Below are 21004 nucleotides of genomic sequence, written 5' to 3'. Positions count from 1 at the left end.
TAAAATCATACATTGTCCTTTTTTAATTCCTGGCGCAACTATATTTAGCATAAAAAATAACTTCATATTAACTTACATGTAAAGTTTTCATGGACGATGATTTTAGCAATGTCAACCTTTATTTCTGTCTTCTCCTTGACGGCTAAGTTGTACTCTCCGACGATAGCGTACCAGTATGTGTTGTTGGTCAGATTGTTATCGTGGTCAAACATAGGGCTGTTGAAAAATGATGAAAATATTTGTTATATGATAAAACTGAAAGGTCGTAGGACTCTAATAAACCTAAAAATGATCCTATAACTATAGCACATTATTGACTACTACTTTCATTGTATCTAAATAAGTTTATGTTTTGGTTTTTCTAATGCCCAATGTATTACCGCTTCAATGTTTAAAGAAAAGTACAATAAGTAAAATAATCGAGAGGTAAGACAGAAAAATACATGATAATATACGGAGAAATATTCAGACAATATTGACTCTTTAATAACTAGTAAAATTCAAAGTTCAAAAGACAATAACGCATTTGATAGGGAATAAAATTTCCATTCAAAAATTGCATAAATTATTTTCCACGACATGAGCAGTGGATCTTATTCTAGCATCATGATTTTTACACTTTTTTCTTAATAAGTCAGTGCTTATCAACGCGAAAGTTGCAGCGCATTCGAAAATTACATATTGGATTAGCAACAAATTCTTGCCGTTTTTTAATGTATTGTTTTGAAAATTCATTTTTGATCCCTGGACAAAGGGGGGGGGCTTTTACTTCACCCTTATCCGTTCGTCCGTTTGTCTGTTCGTCCGTTTGTCTGTGTGTTCGTTCGCACTTTTCTCAATAACTATGTCTTGGAATTTTCTTGAAATTTTGCACAAACATTAAACATGATATGAGTAAAAAAGTAACAGAACGGATTTTCCGGGGAAACTCCGGTTGCTCCCGCTGGGATGCCTTTCGGGTTAATATCGTTAAAATTGACACTTTTGTACTTATTAAAAAAATTGATGCGAACTACTTCGTTTGGGCATGTGTCCAGAAAATCACCAAGATGACCTCCCTCAACACCAAAGCCAGCCTGATCGCCGCCATCCGCCGAGTATTCGCCGAGCTTCCGACGGCGCTTCTAGAAAAGGTATGCTCCCAGTTCCAGACCTGTATCGAGGCTGTGATTGAGGCTGAAGGCGGCTACATTGGATAGATGTCAGCTTTACTACATAATCAAATTACCTGACTTGATTTTTTCAATAAAAGTTTTAAAGTAAAATTTTAGTGTTGTTTTATTTAGAACGACAAGTTTATCGTTCCACCCGTATAAGGTTGGCAACTAATATTTTGCCGTTTTCTGAATCTACATGTTTTAAAGTAAAATAAGAACTAACAATTATTCAATCAATAATGTAGTCTCCATTCGTGTTTTCAACTTTTGTTAACGTTCAACAAAATTCTCAATACCTTTACGGTAGAAATCATTTGATTTTTACTCAAAAAATTCATCCAACTAAACTGTCAATTCTGTATTTCACTTAAACGAAACTCTACGCATAGCATTTGAAAGTGACTGAAAAGTGAAAATCTGTTGGTGCCAGATCTGGCGAATATAACAGATTTGGCAGTATCGCTCAGCCGTGTGTTTGAATAGCTTCTTTTGTCATGTTTGCGACATGAGAGCGGGCAGTTTTTGCAGTATTTAAACCTTGATTAAATTAAAACAGAAGGTGTCGAATGTGCACATTTGTTTTCAACTTGACATTCCATTTTGACCTGAAAATAAATAAATTGAAATAACTTGAATCAAACCCAAAATAAATAAAATAAAAAACAACTGAAGCATACATGGCCCCCGTGAGTGCACACGGAAGGAATCATAAAAAATGACTAAGTTCAGCATTTGCTCCCCCCTCTTAATCCCAAAAGTCCTCAGGGGACGTAAAATCCTGGTGAAAATGAACAAACGGTGAAGTTTTAGGCCTTAACATATGTAAATGCCTTAATGAATCTTGCGTTCCTGCCTGCTGGAAAACTGCTTCTGTGGTACCAGTTTTCAACAATTCTGGCGAAATAGCTAACCTAGTAGATTACCACCCCATTAGCCTCCTCCCACTTTTCGCCAAAATATTTGAGTCCATAATAAACGAAGCTCTAGGCCATCACCTTACAGATGTTAAACTTCTGACCGACCAACAATATAGATTTAGGAAAGCCCGTTTCACAGCAGACATTCTAACTGTAATCTATGAACGTATATACCATTTACTGGACAAAGCGAGGGAGGGCAGAGCGGTAGCTCTAGATATATCTAAGGCTTTTGACAGGTTATGGCATGAAGGTTTTCTCAGGAAAATCAGATCATACGGTATCACTGGTAGAATACTAAACATAATTAAATCCTTCTTAGATAAGAGAAAATCCAGGTTGTCCTCGATGGTCGTACATCTAAACAATATAATATAAATGCGGGAGTGCCTCAGGGATCTATCCTTGGACGTCTATTATTTCTAATATTCATAAATGACCTCCCTGAAAAAACTGTCTCTGAGATGGGTATATATGTTGATGACACTACGCTCTATAACAGACACAACAGGAAATAAATGAACACATATTTAAAGAAATGGCAAAAACACTAGAGGATGACCTCCAATCTGCAGTAGAATGAGGACAAAAACGGGTGGTCACATTCAATGCTGCCAATACTAAACTTGTTTCTTTCAATAACTACAATAAACCTTCTCTACCAACAATAGCACTGGCCAAAGATTCTTTATCTGAAATTACATTATTTAAACTCTTCGGCCTAACGTTCACAGGAAACATGAGTCGGAACAATTACATTGAGAGCATTGCCAGAAATCACCACACTCTTCAGACATCCAGATACACTTTGGTATTGACTTTACAGATGTGAAGTGGCATGTTGCCCTCACTTGAAACCACAGTAAAGACCAAAACCGTGGCCGGAAACTTCATTGAGCCGTGCCCTCAAGCGTTGAACTGTCCAGATTTGCATTTTGAGAGTGCTGACAATGGTTCTGTTGTCATTACTTGGATTGGTAGAGAGCATGAGTTGTACAGCAGCGCATATTTGATCTCGCTCTCGATAGGAAGATTCCAATATTTCTTCGATTCCGATACAATTACCGATTCTGTTTCAAAGTCCCGATTATGATAATATTACTGATTCTAATGGCGATTTATTTTAAATAACTAAATATTTAGATATAGAGTCGTTGTTTTATTATGTTACCATTCAGATTACCGTAAAAACCCATGAAGCATATATAGATATATTCCTCATTTATAGTGTGTGACGTCAATGGGTAACCGCGTCCAATCAGTGGTCACTTGAACTTACTCTGGTTCAGGAATGGTTGGTGGTGGGCCAATTGACTGACATCGATCGGACTATGTCATGTTCACTATCCTTTGTTACCTCCGAGTGGACCTTCCGCACTAGATAAAGCGTTCTTATTACTCCTAAATAGTGAGGCTCGTGCAATTCTTTTATTTCATCTTGTTCGACACAGCACGCTGTCATAATAGTTCTTTTTGGTTAAGCCAACTTTTTACCTTGGTCAGTATGTTGGTCTTAATTTTGTGATACGGCACAAACGTTACACTTAACTTTCAATTGAACGCGTGTTCTTCAGTGTGTTTGTATAATAACAATTACCGTTATTTTTTAATATTGAAGTCCGTTTCTATGTAACAGTCCACTTCATTCCATCAACTTTCGCATTGAAGTCCTTACCCATCACTTCACATTGATATTTTCCTTTATTCGATCGGTTTATGTGTGCTTATAGCACAATTCCTTCCTCTGATCTTAATGTGACCTATTTTCGTCGATAATAACTCCTCCAAGTTGGCGAATAATATCTATCCCCACTGATATCAACACAGTCGACCATTATTTTCATTACAATTACCTCGGTACTTAACAATCGTCCACATATTTCCAATAATCCAGTGCTCATTCCTTTGCATGCAGCATTCTGTCCATCTACTGCTTTCATAGTATTTATACCCCTAGAATCACTTGCAAAAAATCGAATTAACGTGGCAGTACAGCCATTATCAATGATGGCCTGCACTCTTATGCCATTTATTAACACTCCTAATATTAGCAGTGATTCATTTTGCACGATTGCTAATGTAAAGTGGTACCCGCTGACGCATCGGTTGCCCCGTTTTCGTTTTTTTTTTTTTTTGTGGGCAGTATCTTTCGTAGTGCCGCGGTTCGCTACATCAATAACGTTATCAAGCATAGTTCGTTATAATCCTGCACTAGGTGAAGATCCTTAAAATGGTAGCGGTTTGTTTTTCCTTGGTTCTTCATCAACCCGTTTAAGTCTTTTTTCGGTTCTGGTTTCGCAACTGGTGCTACTTTCGGAGTTTGTATCGTCATGAGCACCCTCGCAGTTGAAATTAGTTCGCTAATTGGCACCTTGTTCATACTCGATAACCGCTGTAGTGCCGCGGAAATATTTTCCCGGAAACCATTTACAATTGTGAATCTTACGATCTGCTCTCGTCCCGTTCTCTCGAATTTTTATAATTCAGCCAATGTTTATTCATTGATTGCATATACATCAACTGCGTTAGCGGACCACTGAAACCACCACAGTTTTGTCTGATGCAGAGAAAGTTCCTTCAGTAAATGCCGCCTTTGATTTAGCCTCTATCTGTACACCCCGTTGATCCTGCTCTGTTAAATAGAGATACAGAACTAAGGCACTTCTTTCCAAAAACAAGGGTGTAAAACTTGCAAGGTCGTAAATTTTCTGAAATTTTGCAACCAAACTATTAAACCGCCTTCTCCACTGAACGTCTTCACCATATTGCTGCTCACTTTCATAATCCTCTCCATATTTCTTCAGTACGCAAAATAGTAATTCGCGAAAATAGTTAGATGTGTTCTCTCTGTCTCTCAACAACAAAGAAAACATCTTTTTATCAGTCGTTTGCACAGAAGTTCCACTCACTGAACTCTTTCTCATCCGTCCTTTTATACACTTTATGTTTTGCCACATTTGCATATCTCACGTGATCTCTTTTGTGTATATTTTGCAGCCTCAATCCGTCGCCATGTTTTTTTCACCTCCCTGTGGATAAGTATCCGTTTAAAATTTGGTTTTATTTTCTTTTTCACCTTTTTAAAATTTATATATTGAGGTACAGTATGGTTGTTTAAATTTAAAGTTTTAAATAGAAACAAACCAAATAAAACAATAAAAATCATGGTTTTTGGCATAAGAAAATATGCACAAATTTTTCCGATAGTGATACTGATTCCGATATCTCTAAAATTTATGATTTTCTCGATTCCCGATTCCGATTCCGATTTTGATTAATCTTTCTAACACTAAAACAGAAAATATATGCAAAGCAATTTTTTTTTATAATGTCTACATCAATTTTCAACAATCAGTAGTTCAACTACACAAATCGAACATTTTTAAACATAACTGCAGGTCACTAAAGAACATACGTCTATTTTTGTGAAATATTGGATAATTCATCGAACAACCTGATATAAAATCTATCTGCATCTACCCGGATGTAGTTAAATAACTCATATTATTATTATGTGCTTTTTCCTTTTTGCAGATGTATATTTAAAAAGGATTATTTTAAAATATGTTATATTAACGGTCATCTAAATCGGACTCCTTAATTTTTAAAACAAATAATAAATTGTAGCTAGATATGCAATTATATGCTTAATAACACAGTACAATAATAATAAATTAAACTTTTCTAGTCGAAAGTAGATTTTTTAACTTAAATACCATTTTTTCTGACTTTGGAAAGTCTTGATAACAGTATAGGTTAGTTACGTAAAATACTATTAAACTTCATTCATTGCTGAACATGAAAGGACTAATGACGATTAAGCACATCTTGAATTTATCTTTTATTCATTTCAGTATGTGTATTGCCTAGTGGGACAAAAAGGAATCCTGAGTTCGATAGAAAGATTTCCGGTTTTTACAGTATACACCTACAGAATGTTCAATGTTACGTTAGCCGAAACGTTGTGAAGATAACAGTCAAGATAAGATTTTCTCTTTTCTACTTTCAACAATCCTTTTAATCATTAAAAAATTATTTGTACAATAAAAATACAACAGGACTATTCAGCAATGGGGGATATGATATATTTATCATTTATATCAAAATCAGGTTGACAAAAACTTTCTTGCAGTGTTTAACTTTTAAATTCAGATGAACATACTTCGGTTCAAACAAAAAATATCAGAATCAACGCACTTTTGTCAATGCAAAATAAGTATATTTATTCCAGCAGCGTAAAGATCTTGCGTTTTGGTGTTGATGAAGCTGCTGAATGCGTTTTTGATATCGCTTAGGTTTTTAAAACATTTCTCACGCAGATAGTTGTCGAGATGCTTGGAAAAGTAGTAGTCGACAGGAAAAAATCTGGAGAGTATGGTGGATAAGGCAGAGTTTCGTATCCTAATTCGTTCAACTTCTTCAGGGTCGGTTTAGCAACGTGCATTGTCGTGGAGGAGAATTAGGCCTTTACTGTTTACTGATGCTGAGTGTTGTTGTCAAAGTTTTTGATGCACTTAATTCATTTATTAACAATTCTTCTTCTTTCGCCTCTATTCAAAAAATTATAATGAATGAGACCGGTCCAAAACCGCTAAACGGTCGGCATGACCTCTTTTTGGTGCAATTCTGGCTTTGGGAAGTATCGTGGAGACCTATCGCCATCTAAGTACTGAACTGAACGCCACCAGTTGTCGTAAAGATACAACTTTTCATCGAAAGTCACAACATGGTTGAGAAACGGGTCGTTCTTGTTGCGTAAAAGAAAGGAAGGTGACACTTCATAACGGCATTTCTTTTCCTTGTTGTCCAATTGGCGAGGCACCCGTTTACCAAGTTTTTTTGTTGTTGTTGTTGTTTTTACAATTTCTCTTAATTGGCTGGAAATCATCGTATACGTTACGTCTAATTCAGAAGCAAGTTCTCGAACAGCTGTGCGTGGAGTGCTTCGACTAAGGCTCTTAATTGATCGTTGTCAACATTCGATGGCCGACCACTACGCTCATCATCTTCAAGACTGTCATCGTCGCCACGAAATTTCTTAAACAACCATTGTGTTGTACATTCAGGAGTGCTTCCTAGACCAAACGGTTCGTTGATATCCTGAGCAGTTTGAACAGTTTTTCAGTCTAACTTGAATTGAAGTAAGAAAATTGTGCGAATTTGCTTTTTTCTATCTTTTATCCAACGTTCTGAAAAGGAAGAATACTTTTTTTTTAACCGATTGTAATTTAAACGATTAGATAAAACGAAGAACGCTCTTTTAAATGATATATATAGAAAAGGTATTATAACGAAAATCTATTGGAAATTACTTGATTTGAAATAAAAATTATAAATTCCTCAAGAACTTTCTTCTAAATCTAATAGTTCATTGTTTAAATTTTTCCATACTTTGCATTTAAAGAGTGTTATTTATACGTGTCATCTACGTTAAGAAAACGCGCCAATACATTTCAGTCTTTCTCATTGTCCTCCCGGGAAAATAAAATTTACCGGTTTAATATATGTATATATATAAATATATATATATATATATATATATATATATATATATATATATATATATATATATATAAATTAACAATGTAAATTTTGGAAAAGCACAATAACATTTGAAAGTGCCTGAGTACGTAGCCATCATATGTATATATATGTGTGTGTGTGTGTGTGTGTGTGTGTGTGTGTGTGTGTGTGTGTGTGTGTGTGCGTGTGCGTGTGCGTGTGCGTGTGTGTGTGTGTGCACATATAGTTACATATATATCTATATACATTTTGTAATGTAAATTTATAAATTTTGTAAATCACACATTTAAACCATTGTACATTTATTTTAGCCACGTTCTTAACACAGGAAAAACATTTTTAACACCAGACGTTTTAATGTTTTAAGTGATTTATATGTAATTTGAACTGAAGCAAATAAAAGCATCCAGATTTTAAACGAAAAAACTGACAGAAACTGAAGAGAAAACCTTCACCGAAACATGAATATCCAGAGAACATGACATCAGTTCCAAGAAATCTGGACCAAACACAAAAGGACACCACTCAGAAACTCATCACAGTTTGTATACCATATATGAAGGGCTTGTCTGAAAAATTTCAACGAATATGTAATTCATATGACATCAGGAGTATCCAGGAGTGATTCAACTCTCCGGAAACAGCTTGTGAGAATCAAGCCCCCTACAGAAACAATCATGACTAAGAACTGTGTATATGAAATCCCATGTAAATGTGGAAAATCATACAGAGGTGAAACGTGTCGTCCGTTGAAAGTACGGTTAGAAGAACATCGAAAAGCCGTAGTATATGGAGAGACTGGAAAGTCAGGTATAGCTGACCATATCTGGAAAGAAAAGGGAAACCATCTACCATTATGGGATGAAGTAAAAATTATAGACACATGGGAACGGTAGAGAGTAAAACGACTGAAAGAAGCAGCACATATGCTGGGGAATAACCAACTGCTAAGTAGACGTAGTGTAGAATTCAATACGATAATATATACATGTAAAAAAATTAATATATGCAAGAAATAATAAGTATAGAGATATATTTCCATTAATACATAGTAATAATTAGTAATAAATGGTGATATTTACGACTAGAAATAAAAATAGGTTTAATGCTCCTAAAATTCGTACTAGAATTGTCCGCAAAGACCTGTGGCGCAGTAATTAGAGTACTGAGAAAAATCAATTGTAAAAGTGATATTCTCCTGAAGTCTAAAGGTTCAATCCTCAGTGTGGGCGACCAAAATATACATTTGCGAATTACTTAGGACCTCTATCATGGCTGACGAAACAAGAGCACGCTACCCCCGTGAAGTAAATATAGCGTTCCGCTCGAAATTCTGTTCAAATTTCCGAGTTCGACAGAAACATTCCTGAGTTCGACAAGATACACCTGACAAAGGTCGGAAATTATATCTACTGAAACGTTGTGAAAATCATACTCAAGATGAGAACAATAGTCCGATGAATAATAATACCAAAAAAAATATTTATACTTTTTCTGATTATTTAGCAGCTTATCAGGGCCAAATGCCATTCTAAGATACATATATGAGGTGAATGGATTTTCTAGCTGAATTACCGAATATAATGAGAATAATATTAATGACGATATGAAAAAATTGAATGGTGCATAAAAAGTATTTTTTTTTATATTAATTGTATATTTTTTATATAATCCTCAAGCAATGCGAGTAAGTTTAAATTGTAAACAAATAAACACATGCAAATCATTATATAATGAAAATTATAACACAATTATTCGCCAACGAACTCACCTGAAACAATGTGCGGCCGTCAATAACCAATACGGGCTGATAAGACTTGCGCCGCACAGATGATTAAATCCGGTATGATTGATATACGCGTGTTGACCCCGATAACGCAATGAGACGAGCCAAGGTAGTTGTTCACGCCTAACACGGGTTCCTCCAATAATTCGTGTATTTCTGATAGCATATCCACTGCTTGGAATTCCACATTTTTGATCTGAGAATAGAGTTTAAATGTTCACTGTACTATTATAGAATATTAGACAATTTCTTTAGTTATAGTGTGATAGTGATCTACTCTATTCCCTGACTTTGTGAATTCTTCTAGACATTATGTATAGAGAATCCTACGATGAGGGACGAACCCTCTTTGTGTAGCATACTTTTGTAGATAAACACTTTTGTAAATATATAATATCATTATCAGTCATTAAACGAACAAATGAATGGAAATATATAAGAAGCGCATAGTCCTTTCACATAAATGCGCACTTGTGCGTTTACAACAAACGGGTATATGTGGTTTCTCGCTTGCACGTGTAGGTTATCGCTTGTGATCTATCAAGGAACAAATCAAATAATAAGACTTTTTTGCGGTCGTCCTTTTCCATGTGTGTGGCCGTATATCTGTATAGTGACATTGTCTACTGTCTATTTAACTCAGGAGAATAAACTCATGAACGCAATAAAACTGGTTGCGATTTCAAAAGATTTACTGTGAAGAGAAGTTCATCCACGCGGGCAGAGGCCAAAATTTATATGTAGATATATATCAATGACCGTGTCTCCGTGTGTGCGACACAGTCTTTACCAGATTACTTTGTCAATATTTAATCTACAGACCTAAAACATCATATGTATAAAAAAATTCGAACATGTGGAACGAATCTAGTTTGTTTTTGTTTTTTGTTTTTTTGCCGGTAAAAATAGCTTCTAAGGAGTCCAAATTTTTAAAAATTGGAACTTGGCAGGCATAAGTCGATTTAAAGTGCTTTCATACGCATATATACCTTTGTATGTTAATGTCTATTAATTTTTAAAGTTTTGATATCGATTTGTTGTTAGCTTAGATTGTGACAAATAAGTCTCAATCGCTAAATGTTTTGGTTTCGATACTAGCTGATGGCACTCAAGTCATATTTTTTCATCTTTTAAAATCATTACTAGCTATTGAGTACAATATGAATTACTTCTATAATAATGAATGTGAACTCTGTATAAATTAAAATATTATATTAAAGCGTATTTTACGACCGAGCAAGGCCTGACGGCGTGCTAGTTCCTTATAAAAGAAAGGCTTAAATTTATTATTTCTAATTTAACTTTTTTACTTAGCCTTATAAATGGTCGATGAATGGACCGGTCTCGAGAAAATTTCACTGAGATCCGTACATTGTCGGCCACGTCTGGTTCGACCGCTACTTCATCGCAAACGGCCTAGAAACTGTGCTGTCCCTCGAAGATGTGATTTCCTTATATAATATCATCCACATTTGCATCTGGCGTGTTTAGTCTAGTTAGCTAACCCTCGATTTTCTCGTCTCACTCATACTAGATGCACTCGGTGTATTTCCGTTTGCTGCCGTGTTTTTCTAACTTATACTTACTGTAACACACTCGAAAGTCATACTAGTTAACATAATCTTTAATTACTGACGTAGGATCTTAATATATATCAAGTACAACATCGTTTAATCTTTCATATTATCGGTCTTTCAATGTCGCAAATTTTTTACCAATAATTCAACATTTGAGAAAAACGTCAATACGATGGACAAAATTAGAAGTGGAATAATAATAAGCATTACGAAAGGTTGAAAATAAGTAAATGAATAACATTCAGTGACTTATGAAATCAGTTGTATATTTATATAAGATTTGAACATGAGCATGTTATAGCCCATAGGTAAGACAGATAATAGCCATGTTTTCCACAGTAATAAAGTTGTGTTCGTCAAAAGTACATAATAGTCTTGGACTTATTTTCATCGGAACCTGGACTATTATGGTCGAACAATTAAATTACTGGAAAGTTCCTTTTTGCCAAATTAGAATAGTGAGAATTTATTTTCTTTCTCATGTGATAAACATAGCCTGTACCTTTGATTGATTCCAAAGTCAAAATTCAATGTTTTTTATGAACTTCGATGTGTAGTAAAAACTTATAAAGAGGATGATATCGGTGATTTATATTTCATATAAACACATTTGGTCGGTAGAACTTTAAAAATTAGACCTAAATAGAGATGCATCTGAGAACTTGCTACTTGGTTCTGACTAGCCATTTTTATTAGGAATAGTTATAAGGTTAAAGTTAAGTCTTAGGGGTTTAGATTAATGTAACGCGGCTGTTACTTATTAACTGTGCAGCTACATTTCAAACCTCTCGTACCCACACGTTGTCTGGTAAAGAAGCACACAAATAAAACAAAAAAGAAATAAAAATCGGCTTCGGTCCCTTTTTTTAGGGGCAAATGAAATGCATTTATTCTATAAAAAAAAAAAAACGCATTTCATTAACTTGCAAAAGTATTTTCGCACGCACGTGTGCTTTTTAAAAGTATTTCTGGTCCTGGATATGACCTTAAACTATATCCAGTGGTGAGGCCCCAGTTTGCGGGCTTTGGGGAGTGTGGGGCCACCATTTAATTACCATTGCTCCCAGGTCCACTCTGACCCGGAGTGGTAGTACCTATTAGGGTCACAACTATGGGTTAAATAGAAACCGACTTGAAACAATAAATATACTCTATTAAAATATATTTCTTCAAAATCTTTGGATTTGGCATTAAATAACCCGAAAAGAGTTGATATGCCGTAAAACAAAAACAACCAAACAATCTAAAAGTATTTCATCTGTTTTGTTTATTAATTTAATAATATAGCTATGCTTGCTAGGTGTGGGGATGTTTTAGCGATGTTTCGAAATTAACTCTTTCCATATCTATTTTTAATGTGGTGAAATAAATTCTTTTGAGAGTGCTCGACTGTTTCAGGAGCTAAGTATAAAATCCCCACACCTACCATGTATAGCTATATTATTAAATTAATCCAAAAAACAGATGAACTAATACGCCGAATGCGATGGCGAGCAAATTTCTTCCTTAAAAATGAAAACGTAAACAAAAAAGAATCCTATGGTTTTAAAACCCTTAAAAATACGAAAACAGTAGACCTTTTGATAAATTTCGAAAATGACCTTTTAAACGTAATTAAAAACTTGGAATTCCACAATCAACCTAACAATTTCCAACGGAAACTACACAAAATCGTTAGAAACATAAACAACTCTAATAAAATCTTTGTAAAAGCAGATAAAACTAGACACTTTTATAAAATAGATAAACAAGAATATAACAAACTAATCACAGAAAACATTACAAAAAACTACAAAAAAAATAGACACAAACAAATGCGCCTACATAGATATAATAAATACTGAAAGTAAACAAATTACCGATAAATTAAAAATTAGCGATAAAGTTGGCAAATTGAAACCTAGAGAGGCATACATTCGGCTTAATGACCACAAATGGGACTTTAATAATAATCCCAGCACCCGCTTGATAAACCCAACTAAACCAGAAATAGATAGAATTAGCAAAACAATACTTTCTAGAGTAAACAAATAAATCAAACAAGACCTAGAATTAAACCAGTGGGCAAATACTGCGGAAGCAATCACCTGGTTTAAAAATATAGAAAACAAAGATAAATGTACGTTTATACAGTTTGACATCATAGACTTTTATCCCTCGATATCCGAAGAACTTTTTAACATTGCCCTAGAATTTGCCGAGGCATACACTGATATATCCTCGGAAGAAATCAACATAATTAAAAAATGTAGAAAATCAGTTCTAATAAATAACAATAACCAATGGATGAAAATTAAAATGAAAAAATCGTTTGATTTGGCGATGGGTGCCAGGGACTCTGCAGAGGCATCATATCTTGTGGGATTATTCATTCTATATACCCTCACAAGCATATTTGATACTATGGATATCGGCCTATATAGAGATGACGGACTAGCTATAATAAAAAAAAACTCCAACAAAGTCACGGGAGATAACTTTAAGAAAATCATACACAAGGAAATGAAAAAAATTAGGCCTAACAGCAGACGTATCAGCTAACATAAAAATAACAAACTTCCTGGACGTCACGTTAAATTTAGATAAAAACACATATGAACACTACTTAAAAGATAACGCTACTCCAATATACGTAAACCCTAAGTCCAATCACCCACCATCAATTATAAAACAGATTCCTAACTCGATCGTAAATAGGCTCAATAATAACTCAAGCGATGAAAATGCATTTAACAAGTCAACCAATATCTATGAAACAGCCCTAAAAAATAGTGGATACAAAAATATCGATATCAAATATAAGCAACAAAACACAAATAACTATAAGAAAATTAAAAATAGAAGAAAAAGAACTATAATTTGGTATACGGCTCCATACAATCAAACGTTAAAAACAAAACTTGGCAAGAAATTTCTACATCTTATTGAAAAACACTTTCCCGCAACTAACCCCTCACACAAAAGTTTCAATAAAAATACCTTAAAGTTATCCTACAGTTGTTGCGAAAATTTAGAGATGATAATTAAAGCACATTAAATAAAAACAGTGTAAACAACAACAAAATAAGCAATAAAAAAGTAGACACAATGACAAAAATAAAACTAACACTAGCAGAAATAATAATAATAATAATAATAATAATAATAATAATAATAATAATAATAATAATAATAATAATAATAATAATTGTTAAGTTTGCAGGTTGAAACAAGTAACGTAGAAAGCAATGCAAATGACGACTCAACAAACAAAGGTAGATCAAATAAGAAGTGTATTAGGAAAAAGTATATTTACAGGATATTTACATAATGGTGTCAAATAAGAGAGTCTTTGCTGGAGAAACATATCTTCTCTCAGCGGCCTTCGGCGGCTTCTGGTGAACACGCACTCAGACTAACTGAGTCTTCCTATTTATGTGTAATTACTATCCACATTTGCAAATGAATGTGTGCCACCACAACACCCTCCTCCCAAGATTTGAAGTCGCACAGATTTCAATATATTTTTCTCTTCAGATTTAACATTAATGGTTCATTAAACTTTCTTTTTCTACCTGATCTTCGGGGTTCAGGTGTATATTGAGGCGGTTCCAAATTAAAGGATTCGTATATGATGTCCATGGTTTCCTCCTCTTCGACTGCTGTTGTATAATCACCATCTTGAATGTGGCGTTTTTTTATTTGGTTCAGATGCCCTTTATGTATATTTTGTGGACCTTTAATCATGTATGTACAATCACCAATGCGTTTATCCACTACTCCACATTCCCAGTAAGAATTGTTATTCCTGTAGCACTTGAAATATACTCGATCTCCCGAGTTATATTTCTTTCTTATCATGTGTGTAGTGTTTAGGACATATGCCTGTCTTGGCAATAGTTTATCAAACGCTGATTTCACCTTTCTGGCAAACATTAAATCAGCTGGTGATATGTTTGACGGGGTATTAGGGTGCGGTGTTATCCTATATATTTGCAAAAATTGTTACAAAGTTTTTTTCCGTTGGTATCCCAATGGATTTTTTCAACGCTCGTTTTAACGTGTCCACGAACCTCTCCGCGAGGCCGTTCGATCTTGGATGATAAGGCAGAGCCGTGATATGCTTTACTTGGATCGTGTCACAAAATTCCTTAAAGTCTGTGGATGTGATTTGAGTTCCATTGTCAGTGACCAGTGTGTCTGGTACACCAAATCGTGCAAATAACTCGTGTAGGAATCCTATTGAGTTGTTTATTGTTGGATTCCTGCAACGCATTACCTCAGGCCATTTTGTATAACTATCTACTACAATTAAGTAGTAATTTTCTCCTACTGGACCAGCGAAGTTAATGTGGATTCTCGACCACGGGTGGTCGGTTTTCGGCCAAGATTTGTGTGCTATAGGTGGGGATTTTGCCGCTAACTGGCATCCTTCACATCTATTTATTGTTGTAGCTATGTCGACGTCCATATTACGCCAGTATACGTAGCTTCCCATTAGAGACTTCATCCGATTTATCCCCGGATGTCCTGTGTTGAAGTCTCTCAAAATCCTCTTCTGCAACGTTTTAGGTATTACTACTCTCTCGCTATATAATAACACATCGTTACATATGGAAAAAAATTCCTGAACCTTTTTGTAATTTATAATTTTTTCTTTTATATCATTTACATATTCATCTTTATCGGCTTCTCTTTTAATGTCCGACAATGTTACCGGTAGTTCTTTAATGATGTTTGCTACCATATTTTTCAATTCGACGTTTTTTCGAATTGCTGCAATCACTGGTTCTTCCAAATTATGTTTCTGTGGTATCAGTCTTGAAAGTCCATCCGCATGGCAAATCTTTTTCGATGCTAGATGTTGTAGCTGGAAATCATAATTCAGTAGGATCGCGTACTCCAGCACAGCAATCTATTTGTGGTATATACAGGCAATCCTTTTTTTTATCTGTAGATTGTGACTAATGGTTTGTGGTCAGTTTCAAGTATGAATTGTCTACCATATAAATGTGTGTGTAAGGTGTATATATAATAAATGTGTGTATACAATGGGGTTTTTGTCTTATCTAGTGTTTCCTAATGTTATTCATGAATGTGGGTATAACTGATTACATATATACATGACACATATAGCTACAATTTCAACAAGACATATAACATTTTAAAAACAAACAGTTCCTTACAACAAAGAGACGGAACATCTTTCTTGGAGTTTTAAATCTCTGCCAAATAGGAAAAAATTACCTTCATCCGTTTGGGATCTTGACGAACCTGCTAAAGCTGAAATGAACGGGCCTTGATAAGTGGTGACCACCGTGTAAAAAGAAAAAAAAATGAACGTATATCCCAAGGAATGATCAACAAGCCTCGGGTTGTATTTCAGACAATTTTTATTCCAAATGCTTTACCATTAAAAGATTGCACGCGTCTTTCTCCTGACGTACAGGGTAACCCTAACCCCTGTCTCCAAAGCTCCACCTTTTCGCCTCTCTCGTGTCTCTCTAACTAACTGACCACTGACTAACTCTGTATATATGTAACTTTTCGGTTGCTATTATGCAATTCAACTCATATCTTCTAACGTTTGGCTTTGAACACTTTTTCGATCAGTTATTTTTTAAAACGATTAATTCGAATATTTTAACATTCAATTCGCCAAGGTCGCATTCATGGTTCTTTGGTTCTATGGTTCTACTAACCCGTTCCAAATTCCGAAACCTATAAATATATTTATCTTTGTACACAACTAACTTTATCAGTTAGGTAACTGGTATCGCCTCAGCATAATCTATAATATATATATCGACATAGATAAAAAAGAAAAGTATATACAAATCCTCTCTTATTAGTTCAGTCTATATATCCTTAATCCAATAGAAAAGTGATACCAAAGAGCCGAGAAGGGTCGAGGAGGATGGAAAGACCGAGGAGAGAGCGCTGACCAGACCTCCGTTGGACAAGTGCGAAGAGAACTGGGATCTTGGGGAGGCTTAGTGCCAGTCAAATTCCAGTATAAACCAATGGCCACTACCAGCAAGAAATCAATGGTATGAGGCTGTTGCGATGACACAAATTTATTTGCAAATGCTATCGAGAACACCACAGGTCTCCAAACCGATCATTTGTTGGCTTGTGTGAAAGCTCCATGTGAACCAATAATAATAATTATTATTATTAATATGAGTATTATATATTTATATATATATATATATATATATATATATATATATATATATATATATATGATTACTTAATTTAATCACATAAATTAATATACGAAAGTATAAATTTATGCGTAAACTTGAAGTATTTACTTCAACAGTTTTCAATACTAAGGAGTAGGGAGTAAGTTATAAAATATATATGGCAATTTAGCTACACAGAATATTCCGCGTTTCATCCACACTAGGATTCATCAGGCTTATGCGAGGATTTTGTGGTTATCTCGTGTTTTTATATATGCACCTTCTATTGTGTTTTTAGTTAGCCAATCAGTTTTCTAGTTTTCCCTGCACCCTTCCTTATCAGCCGATGAGCGGGCACTTACAGGACAAAGGCCCAGTTGACTTCCGGTTCATCCGTTTCTTTGTGTGTGTGCTGCTTTGGTGGGGAACGTAAGTATCTAGTGTCCTGACCTATTTAAAATCTAGGTTTAATATGTTTTGGGTTTTTTTTATGTTAGTTTATATATATATATATATATATATATATATATATATATGTTAGTTTATATATATATATATATATATATATATATATATATATATATATATATAGCTCGTTGTTTGTTTGTTTACGAACAGGCGATATGAGCACTATAAAAGTGGTGGCGGGTGTCTATTTAAATAGACATTCCAATGAGTTATTTACGAATGTCGATTCCATGGTCGAGTGGGAGAACTGCCGACTGGCAAACACGACGGTTCTAGGTTCAATCCTTGGCTTGGGAGAGATGCTAGTCTAGCGGCATTGGTGAGTTGTGATACAACGTCGATGACTACAAATATATTTTAAGCCCCCCTCTTTGGGTAGAGCACTGTCGTAAATAATCTCACCCGCTACTTAATTGGCTGAAAATGCGAAGCTTGCTGTTTGTTTGTTTACGAACAGGCGATTTGAGCACTATAAAGGTGGTGGCAGGTGTCTCTTTAAATAGACATTCCGACGAGTTATTTACAGGAGTCGATTCCATGGTCGAGTGGGAGAGCTGCCGACTGTCAATACGACGGTTCTAGGTTCAATCTTTGGCTTGGGAGAGATGCTAGTCTAGCGGCACTGATGAGTTGTGATACACCGAAACAGGACTGCATGTCGATGACTACAAATATATATATATATATATATATATATGATCATTTATGTACATGTGTTGTTATTTTTATTGTTAGTTTTAAAATTGTTTTGTATCGCTATCCTAGAGTAAAGTTTGTCCTGTGAACACAGTTGTATGTTATTTCTCTCCTATTGTTTAATAGATGTTGGGTTATTTAAAGTATAGAATAGCAAATTTTTCATGAAGGCATAATCTACATGGATCGTCTAGGTCTCTACATGTGTTTGCTTGTCTTACTACTTTCAATTCGACTATCGGCGACCATCCGCTTACTCTGAGTTCCCAGTATTTATTTGCTAGGGTTGTTTTCATTCAGTGTTTTTTTTTAATTTTGGATGTACTTTTGTGGTCATAATATCGGGTTTTGAAATCTAAGGAAGTCATACCTACGTAATATTTCTAGTTATTCGGGTTTTCTTTCGCAAATATTGTTGCTTGGTAAACTCTGCTTTTGGTTAAACATTTATTTTGAAGCGGGCAACGTGTGCGTGTTCTGCAGTTGAATTTATCTTGTTCGTTAACAGGCCAAGGAGTTTAAATGAAATACTTTAAAGGAAGTACCAAGGAGTTTAAAGGAAGTACTTTCGGGTAATGTGTTCTTGGTTATTGGGGGTAGTGAAGGTTTTTTAATTATTGAAGGAAACAAGCTTAGTCTTGGTAGCATTGAATGTGACCATCCATTTGTGACCCCATTCCACTACAGATTGGAGGTCATCCTCTAGTGTTTCAGCTATTTCCTTAGATATGTGTTCATTTGTTTCCCCCTCGTGCGTGCCTGTTATAGAGAGTGGTGTTATCAGCAAATATACCCATCTCAGAAGCAATTTTATCAGGGACGTCATTTATGAATATCAACAATAATAAAGGTCCAAGGATAGAGGTACTCCCACATTTATTTCATATTGTTTAGATGTACGATCGTCGAGAAAAACCTGGATTTCTCTCTTACTTAAGAAGGATTTCATTACTTTATGTATTCTTCCAATGATACCATATGATCTAATCTTCCTTAGAAGACCATCGTGCCATACCCTGTCAAAAGCCTTAGATATATCGAGGGCTACCGCTCTACCCTCCCCTGTTTTGTCTAGTGAACGGTATATACGTTCAGAGATTATAGTCAGGATATCTGCTGTTGAACAGGCTTGCCTAAATCCATACTGATTGTCGGTCAGGAGTTTAGCAGTTGTAAGGTGATTGACTAGATCTTGATTAACTAAGGACTCAAATATTTTAGCAAAAAGCGGGAGAAAGCTAATGGGGCGATAATTTAATGGGCCAGTTCTTTCGCCAGAATTCTTGAAAACTGGTATCACAGACGCGGCTTTCCAGCAGTCAGGAAAGCAAGATTCGTTAAGGCATTTGTTGTAAAGTTTGAAGAGTACTGGAACACCCCCAGCGGAGCCGGGTCCACATGTTTTTGAAGTGTGTAGGTTAACGAGCAGGTTAGTCTTCTCAGTTGCCGTGCAAACAACCTCGTGATCGTTTGACAGTGGGGGAATCGTTGACTGCCCATTATTTACTACAGTTTAGATTTTCCAAAAATCACGGGTTCCTAATTTCTGTGCTTCGATGCGTTTTCTGGTGGTTTCAGTGTATTTTGTCTTAACAGCTCACTATTTCTCTCTTACAATTACTTCTAGCTTCTATATACTTCTGTCTGTTTGGACTAGATTTATGTCGGTTGAATCTGTGGTATGTATGCTGCCTTTGAGCAAGTTTGCATATTTAAAAAACTAAACATAATCAGAAGTGACATTTCCAGGGCATTCATCGTCAAACCCAAATATCAGCTGACAGGATATTGTAAACAAGCACAGACAGAACCTGATGAACATTATAATTATTGTTATTATTTTTTATTTGTTTATTTATTTATTTATTTATTTATTTTTGCAAATTAGTTCACCGGGCAAATTATTCCTTGTAATATATAATATTCAATGGAGGATTGATTCTATAATAATACATACGGCATCTGCACGAATTAAAATATCATTTAAGCGTATTTTACGAACGGGAAACGTCTAGTAAGTACAACATTAATCTTTGCTCGTTATCCTCACACCTTTCTTTTGTTTAACTTTCTCTCCATCATGTTGAGGATAAATTATACTACTACACATGGTGATATTTCCTTTTGTCTTATGTAAATTATAGCTTTTTCTTGTCTTTAGTTTTTTAGATTATTTTATTATCTTTTAACTGTTAATAAAACAAATGGGCGAAAGAGAGTGAAAGGAGCCAGAGTGATATGAACCACAAACTATAAGAGCAAACAACATACAGAAACAGAAAGGAGGTTAGAGTGAAAAACAAAATCTTAAAATAAGTAACATAAATTTGTTGAATCCTAACTCAATTCCAGAGCTAAAGAATGTTTAAACACGTGTTTTGTGTAAATAAATGTTTAAGACAAAAATTAGATGCAACAAATCTATCTTCGCATGTGTGTAATTTACCTAGTTCATTTTTGTTGTTTTTTATTTTTGGTGTATTTTTTGTATTGTACTTCCCCTTCATAGATATGTGGTCTTCTATTCTATGATCGGCTTTAGATGACACTGGAACCAAATCCTGATTTGGATGGAGTAAAAATCGATTTACTTTGCTTCTGTCGACAACTCTGTAATAAGACACTGCCGAAATATGTGCTTGAAACTCTACGTGCAGGGTCACGACGATATTCCCATCCTTTTTTGTCATATTGACCGTACAACTGAATGATT

At 35.0% G+C, this 21004-nt stretch overlaps 1 protein-coding gene across 2 annotated transcripts in view; it reads right to left on the bottom strand.

The window, feature by feature from the left end:
• The window catches only part of LOC145297480 (chymotrypsin-like elastase family member 2A), a 75849-nt gene that overhangs the window by 45622 nt on the left and 9223 nt on the right, over positions 1-21004 (bottom strand). For both annotated transcript variants that reach the window (XM_080143350.1, XM_080143351.1), the window contains exons 2-4: positions 20738-21004; positions 9369-9579; positions 77-216 (exon numbers count right to left, since the gene is read on the bottom strand). The exon at positions 20738-21004 is cut by the window's right edge and continues 49 nt beyond it. In XM_080143350.1, the coding sequence (XP_079999476.1) occupies positions 77-216; positions 9369-9579; positions 20738-21004 (618 nt within the window). The remainder of the gene's footprint in view (positions 1-76; positions 217-9368; positions 9580-20737) is intronic.

This window comes from Euprymna scolopes, chromosome 18 (assembly GCF_053919585.1).
Source record: "Euprymna scolopes isolate OS-2025 chromosome 18, ASM5391958v1, whole genome shotgun sequence".
Taxonomy (NCBI): Eukaryota; Metazoa; Mollusca; class Cephalopoda; order Sepiida; family Sepiolidae; genus Euprymna; species Euprymna scolopes.
The sequence above is the reverse complement of the archived record's forward strand: the minus strand, read 5'-3'. Positions and strand labels throughout refer to the sequence as shown.